Source organism: Electrophorus electricus, chromosome 4 (genome assembly GCF_041902795.1).
Source record: "Electrophorus electricus isolate QZ-2024a chromosome 4, ASM4190279v1, whole genome shotgun sequence".
Lineage (NCBI taxonomy): Eukaryota > Metazoa > Chordata > Actinopteri > Gymnotiformes > Gymnotidae > Electrophorus > Electrophorus electricus.
Window position 1 is genome coordinate 33,560,085 of NC_137500.1, and position 7,416 is coordinate 33,567,500.

Here is a 7,416-nt window from a genome sequence, read left to right on the forward strand (position 1 = left end):
CTAGCGCGAGAAGTTTCATGGTCTTATTCGCACAGCGCCATCTAGCGCATTGGGGATTACACAGCGTGCACGGCTGTCTGCATAGATGTGTTTTGTTGCAGACCTATATTGAATTACAGTCCAAAAAAGTAAAGGAATTTTTTAAAAAATAATTTAAAAACTATTCAAAAAATAAAATAATATTGGGTCATAAACTATGATCCTGTTATCAAATATGATGTCATCTCAATACTGAAACCTTTATGCTCTAGGAAAAATCAAACAAAAACCAAACCTCCCAAAGCTGTGCTTACACAAGACAAACGTTTAAAAACATGTTTCATCTGCTATACTTTAACACCTGTGGTGTAGCCTATGAATTCTAACCAATCTAGTTTACTTTTGGTCAAAGTAATATAAGACAGTCTTTAACAATGATGAAGTTTATTGCTAGGCATTCCAGATTATGTATGTCCATATGGTTCAACTCTTAGGCTTTGTGGTTTGTTACTTCACAGGTAGTGTGATCCAAGCAGAAAAACTGCCAAACAGGTACTCTAACATGACTTGTCTTTGGAATGGGGATTTGCCTACATAATCTATCCATATGAAGGGAACTGTCTTCATAATCTACCTATATGAAAGGAACAGTATACATAATCTACCCATATAAAGGGAACAGTTTACATAATCTATCCATATGAAGGGAACAGTCTACATAATCTATCCATATGAAGGGAACAGTCTACATAATCTATCCATATGAAGGGAACTATCTTCATAATCTATCCACATTAAATTAAAATGGTGTTGTCTGATTCACATGCTTTCAGAGTCATGGATGTCTGATTTATAAGCAAAGATTTATATGATTTCACCTTGATTTAGTCCTGTTTTAATTTTGAGATTCTATCTAATACACAGGTGTCAAACAATAAGACTAAACAACATGTAACAGTTTTGAAGGGATTGCAGAAATAGGCACATTTGTGTTTTTGCATTATCTACACATTTAAAGCAAACTTGACTTTGTCTTTTAAGGAGCATTACATTTCAGCTTCTGCAGTGTCCTTTGGCGCTGATATCTGGTCACACGAAGCCCCCTAATGAATAAGATTAAAAATACAGATTAATGCCATACATTGTATCTATTACTACATTGCTAAAATTATTTACTTACAGCAATTATACAGGAGATTTATTTTGTGAATATCCAGTGGACTGGGACCATCTCTTTGGCCAATAGGAATGTTAGGATCAGGTTTTGGGATGATTGTGGGTAACCCATCCTCTGAGAAAGCATACCTATATGAGGATTAGTATAGCGTGGGTCCTTCTAAGGTTATTACACATCAATATTTTATGTTATCATAACACGGATTCTGTTTCTTACCTCCCATAGTGCATCACAGAGTCATAATCATATATAGTGTTGAGGTTGTTTGTCTCATACTTCTTGAAGTTGTGTTTTTGACCTACAGAGAGGAAATTTAACATGTAAAGAAAGCTTCATTATTTTGGTTAGTTAAAAGGCTATTTAACATGCTGTCGTTCCTTAAGGTAGTTAAACCAACCCTCAATGATATTTTCCCACAATATTGTGACATAACGGTCCCGGTCAGAGCGGGACTGCTCATGCACAAAGCCCAGAGCGTGCATGAGCTCGTGGGACGCCACCCCAGACCACATGCACCCGGGAGACTGCAGGGACAGGGGCTGTCCTCCTCCCACCATGCCCAGAAAAGACCAGCATCTGTGGGGTGAGTAACAAACCCAGCATGAGAACAACCACTGCATTAATCATTAATTATACAGCCCAGTCTAACCCTAACCCTAAGCCCTAAACCCTAATCCTAAAACTAATCCTAACCCTAACCATATCCCTACCCTACCCCTAACCCCCTCCCTACCCCAACCTTAACCCTAACAATGGTGGATATTCAGCACTGAGCCACATTATCAACAGCCATAAAGCAATTGTTAAACGGAATGTGTAATGGTTCTTTTTAATTATTTCTTTACATTAAAACATAACACAATGTAAAAAGTTTTAGGTTAAAAGTTCATACTGACATATTTACATATTGGTGTAAAGAGATGTTTTAGAAATTAATTCGCCTCTTTAGCTTTGCATGACGGACAGTTATAAAACACACCCAAATTTAGGCTGGATATCCAGGAAGTTAGCTTGGTGTGTGCGTGGGACAAACTTCACACAAGTCCCAGCAGAGATGTCCTCCATCCCCACCTCTATAGTGATTCTGTCCATGTTGTCTGGGAAGAATCAGGTTAAACAAGAAGATCAGATTATTCCTAGTTACTGAGATATGGTGAAGTTTCAAGTTTCAAGTTTGGTTTATTTGTCACATACATAGTCATACAAAGTATAACTCGCAGTGAAATGGTTTGAGAGTGCTCTGTCCAAACTGAGGTAAAAAAAACAGGGGTGTATAGGGAAATATATATCTATATATATACAAAATATATTAACAATATATGTACAATATATGTATAATATGAAGTGTCTTATATCGCGTCACGCACCATAAAGAGCAGAGATGGTGTACGGCACATACACAAATCCATCCACTGACTTGGGCCACAGGCAGCTCTGCCCTGGACAGGTGATGGCACTCCACAGCCCCGAGCTAGCAATGTCCCCCTCCCGGAAGGAAAAGCCTGTAACCCCTGCCAGCACTGGTGGAGGAATTAATTTTAGACATGTTCAAGAGTCTAGCTAACCCATTCTTCCTAAGTCTTGGTTCCTTCATACTTACTGCTGTTTGCTCGAAGGATCCAGTCCATTGGATTCATATCATCTGGGGACAAATACTCCTCTGTTGCAGAAAAATAATTAACATTATATAAATTGAACATTGTTCTTTAAATCTTTGGTCAGTTCTCCAAAGCACCATCATTATTCTCATATCCCTAACATCATACATAACATAAAAGCATCATATCATATAAATAACATCATATCATACATAAAATAAAAAAAACATCATATTATACATAATATAAATAACATCACATCATAAATGACAGAGCTTTTACCGGAGTATCCTCTCTTTGTCCTCATCTTTGTTTCATTCACTGCAGAGGAGTTCTGTTAGAAGAAGATCCATATCAAATGTGTCCAACAAATGTGAAGACAGGAATAACCAGTAGTATCTGTCACTGCTTACCCTGACAGGAAGCGCCCAGGACTCTATGACCAACCCCAAAACAATTACTGTCCAGAGCATACCGTTCACAGCTGTGGTTGAACCTTCATTCAAATGCAAGAAAGCTGTTTGGTTCTGGCTCCCAGTATCAGCCCTTATATGCATGCTAAAAGCACCTCCCTAAGTTCAGCCTACACTGCACATGCATGTAAAATTACGTGCCACACCACTACATGATATTAGTATAAATCTTTAATTTAGGGTGACAGGTCCTGTGATTGCTACATGTGCTCCTTTCACGCAGAGCTTCTGGTCTTCATCAGCATGTTTTAACTTTGCTGCATCTGCATTCCTGACTAACCAGAATGTGTCCAAACATAAGTATGGGTTAAGCCAGCACTCTCCTTGCCACCCTTAGCACACGTATCCCTGATCTTAGTACACGTATCCCTGATCTTAGCACACATATCCCTGATCTTAGTACACGTATCCCTGATCTTAGTACACATATCCCTGATCTTATCACACATATTCCTGATCTTCACACACATAACCTTGATCTTAGCACACGTATCCCTGATATTAGTACACGTATCCCTGATCTTAGTACACATATCCCTGATCTTAGCACACGTATCCCTGATCTTAGTACATGTATCCCTGATCTTAGTACACATATCCCTGATCTTATCACACATATTCCTGATCTTCACACACATAACCTTGATCTTAGCACACGTATCCCTGATCTTAGCACACGTATCCCTGATATTAGTACACGTATCCCTGATCTTCACACACGTATCCCTGATCTTAGCACACGTATCCCTGATCTTAGTACACGTATCCCTGATCTTATCACACATATTCCTGATCTTCACACACATAACCTTGATCTTAGCACACGTATCCCTGATCTTAGCACACGTATCCCTGATATTAGTACACGTATCCCTGATCTTCACACACGTATCCCTGATCTTAGTACACGTATCCCTGATCTTATCACACATATTCCTGATCTTCACACACATAACCTTGATCTTAGCACACGTATCCCTGATCTTAGCACACGTATCCCTGATATTAGTACACGTATCCCTGATCTTCACACACGTATCCCTGATCATAGCACACGTATCCCTGATCTTAGCACACGTATCCCTGATCTTATCACACATATTCCTGATCTTCACACATAACCTTGATCTTAGCACACGTATCCCTGATCTTAGCACGTGTCCCTGATATTAGTACACGTATCCCTGATCTTAGCACTTGTATCCCTGATCTTATCACACATATTCCTGATCTTCACACACATAACCTTGATCTTAGCACACGTATCCCTGATCTTAGCACATGTAAACGTGATCTTAGTACGTCACCCTGATCTTAACACATGTAATGATCTTAGAACACATATCCCTAAACTTAGCACATGTATCCCTGATCTGCACACTCCTCCCTAGTTTTAGTTAAATCACTTAGCACTATAATCTTAACACTCCTAACACTATTTTAACACACTCATTATCACACTCCTACACTGCTCACTACTCTTAGACATCAGCTGGAAACTCTATAGCAGACCTCTATGGCACAGACTCCTGGATACTACCTTTCATGACAGGCTACTTAAAGTAATATGGCTTTCTAATGTTTGCTAAATGGCCATTTATACAAACTTTATTTCTCATACAAGCCACATCATTACCTTAAAACATCAGTACATAGTAATCCATCTTTATTAATATAGGCAATAAGTACAAATATATCAGTGTAAGGTGTTAAGATTAATAAGTGTCACAGAGCAAACATTTAGATTATTACAGGTTCCAGTTTCATCACTGGAAAAAGCAACACGAGCACTGAGTGAGAAAAACAAATACAAGTAGATAGGGGTAAGTTTATAGATGTACATTATGTTCAGAGCACTAAAGTCTAGAATATAAATGTACATTATAATAGAGTATTAATGTTTGAGTATAGATGTACATTATACTGGAGCACTAATGTTTAGAGTATAGATGTACATTAGGTACATGATCAACTTTGGGTCCATCATACAGAAATCTTCCAAAGATTAGCTTCATTCCTAAGTACATTTGTAGAGTTTATTTATTTTCATGATGTCCAGTTCACTGGGACCAAATCTCTGCCCCAGCTTAACATTCCAGTGCCGCTTTGGTACAACAGTAGGCTCACCATCCTCGGAGTAGGAGTACCTGCACACACAAGCATGACACAGCCTGACACAGCTTGACACAGCCTGTTCCATCTCCACACACACTCAGCATTACTTAGCCATTTCCACCTTTATTCACCAGTATAAAAACAAAAACACAAAACCAAAAAAAAAAACCACATGACATGATGGATCACTGAGAAATAACTTACTTTCCAAAGTGCATGATGGAGCCATAGTCATATGGGGTGTCCAGGTTGTTTGTTTTGAACTTCTCAAAGTTCCTCAAATGATCTGCAAAACATAATCAGCCACTTAACACTGACCAGCAAATCCAAGACCTTTAGAAATGTAATGCAATGGAGCTGGTTTACCCTTCCAGATGTTTGACCATATGATGGTGACGTATTTGTCCCGGTCAGCACGTGACTGCTCGTGCACTAAGCCCAGTGCATGCAGCAACTGGTGGGAAGCCACACCAGCGGTCATGCAGTCAGGGTTCTGTAGGGAGAGGGTCTGCTTCCCACCACTTGCCCCCAGGAATGACCAGCACCTGCTCCACAGTACACACGTCTGATTGCCCTGGCACTCTACAAATCACTCATGTTCATTGTGTGTTTAAAAAAAAAAAAATTCAAAAGTGATAAATAATCAGAATACATTTTATAAAAATGAATTAAACAATTAATGGATTTCAATTTTGTCTTGAACGGGAACTGCATAGCTTGTATCTTTTCTTAGAAAACTATGAGTGAAAAATGCTATGTTTGTATAAATCATACATAAGAGAAACTGGCTCTCACCCTGATTTGGGCTGGATTTCCAGGAAGTCTCTCTGGTGTGTTCGGGGTACAAAGCGCACACAAGTGCCACTCTCAATAAGCTCCATGCCTCTCTTTATAGTCCTCCGATCCTTGTCATCTGGGTACACAGAACAAATATGACTATGACACCATGCTGCTATTCTAAGGAGAATGACAGAATCAATAAACGTTCGTGCTTATATTTTGTCACATGATGCACAACTGACATATTGGGAAACGAAGAACATTTTTAATCAAAATTGAACTAAAACATTTTGTGCACCTCATGCTTTCAGTCCCAGTGCTGATGTTTTTTCAGTGAACGCGATGGCTGATAACCTCATCCCTTAAACTGAACGCGGAACTGAGAGGCATCCGATCTGAATGCAACAGCCAGTCCACAGTTATGCCCGTGTCTATACACATGCCTACTCACTGTACTCGTCGGAGAGCGTATAGGCTATATACGCATTTCCATCCACAGATTTGGACCACAAACAGCTCCTGCCAAAACAGCTCCTCTGAGTCCTGGAAACAGCAATGTCACCCTCCCTGAGACTGACTCCGTCCACTGCATGATCATCTACAACAGGAAAATGAGATTTCCATGGTACAAAAGGTATAAATAGAATCCATATAAAGATGAATATAATGTTTCTTATTTACCTTGATTATCATTGGCCTCTATAATCAGGTCCATCGCCGTTTTCTCATGCTGTTCCATGTGATCTGCAGAGAGGCAGTATTATTTAGGTTTCCGAGCCAAAAAAGGAATGAAATTTATTAGTCCAAGGAGTGTAACTTTACCTGGGTAACTTCTTCTGTGCCTTATGCTTCCAAGATATGCAACAGAGTTCTACAAGAAATTTAAGACACATTATATGAACCAAATATGGCAGAACATAGTGCTAGATAATACTGTGAGTAAAATTAAATTAAGATGTTTACCGGAGCAGGCAGTGCAAAGCTTGGCAGCACACCGCACAGGAGGAAAGCGGCTGTGGGTCTCATCCTGCATCCACACGAGTATCTGCTCGCGCGCATCTCTCGGCGTTCATCACCACATTTTAAGCACCCCGCTCCCCGCCCCCTCCTGTGCTCTACCCGCTTATTAAACTCTCCGTGAAATCAGTAATGGCGAGCTTCGGTCTCTGAGCGCTTGTCTGAAGATTTTATTTTATTGCATTGTGAGGAATACGGTCACTGTATTTCCATAAGCTGTAACTAAACGTCCGGGCGCAGCAACCTGTAAGCCTTCCACGTGACTCGATCTGTCGCA

The 7,416-nt window shown here is 39.8% G+C and overlaps 2 protein-coding genes across 2 annotated transcripts; both read right to left on the minus strand.

Moving 5' to 3' along the window:
- Positions 1 to 406: 406 nt before the first annotated feature.
- hce2l1 (high choriolytic enzyme 2-like 1) lies at positions 407 to 3,256 on the minus strand. Its single transcript, XM_027005711.3, has 9 exons — positions 3,168 to 3,256; positions 3,037 to 3,088; positions 2,757 to 2,816; positions 2,524 to 2,676; positions 2,136 to 2,253; positions 1,554 to 1,732; positions 1,373 to 1,454; positions 1,160 to 1,284; positions 407 to 1,082 (listed from the first exon to the last, which is right to left on the minus strand). Exons 1-9 carry the CDS (start codon positions 3,225 to 3,227, stop codon positions 1,069 to 1,071), a joined length of 843 nt encoding a protein of 280 aa, XP_026861512.1. The 5' UTR covers positions 3,228 to 3,256; the 3' UTR covers positions 407 to 1,068.
- A 1,630-nt stretch (positions 3,257 to 4,886) lies between these two features.
- hce2l2 (high choriolytic enzyme 2-like 2) lies at positions 4,887 to 7,216 on the minus strand. Its single transcript, XM_035523276.2, has 8 exons — positions 7,086 to 7,216; positions 6,945 to 6,993; positions 6,804 to 6,866; positions 6,574 to 6,720; positions 6,138 to 6,255; positions 5,709 to 5,887; positions 5,547 to 5,628; positions 4,887 to 5,374 (listed from the first exon to the last, which is right to left on the minus strand). Exons 1-8 carry the CDS (start codon positions 7,179 to 7,181, stop codon positions 5,245 to 5,247), a joined length of 864 nt encoding a protein of 287 aa, XP_035379169.2. The 5' UTR covers positions 7,182 to 7,216; the 3' UTR covers positions 4,887 to 5,244.
- Positions 7,217 to 7,416: the final 200 nt, after the last annotated feature.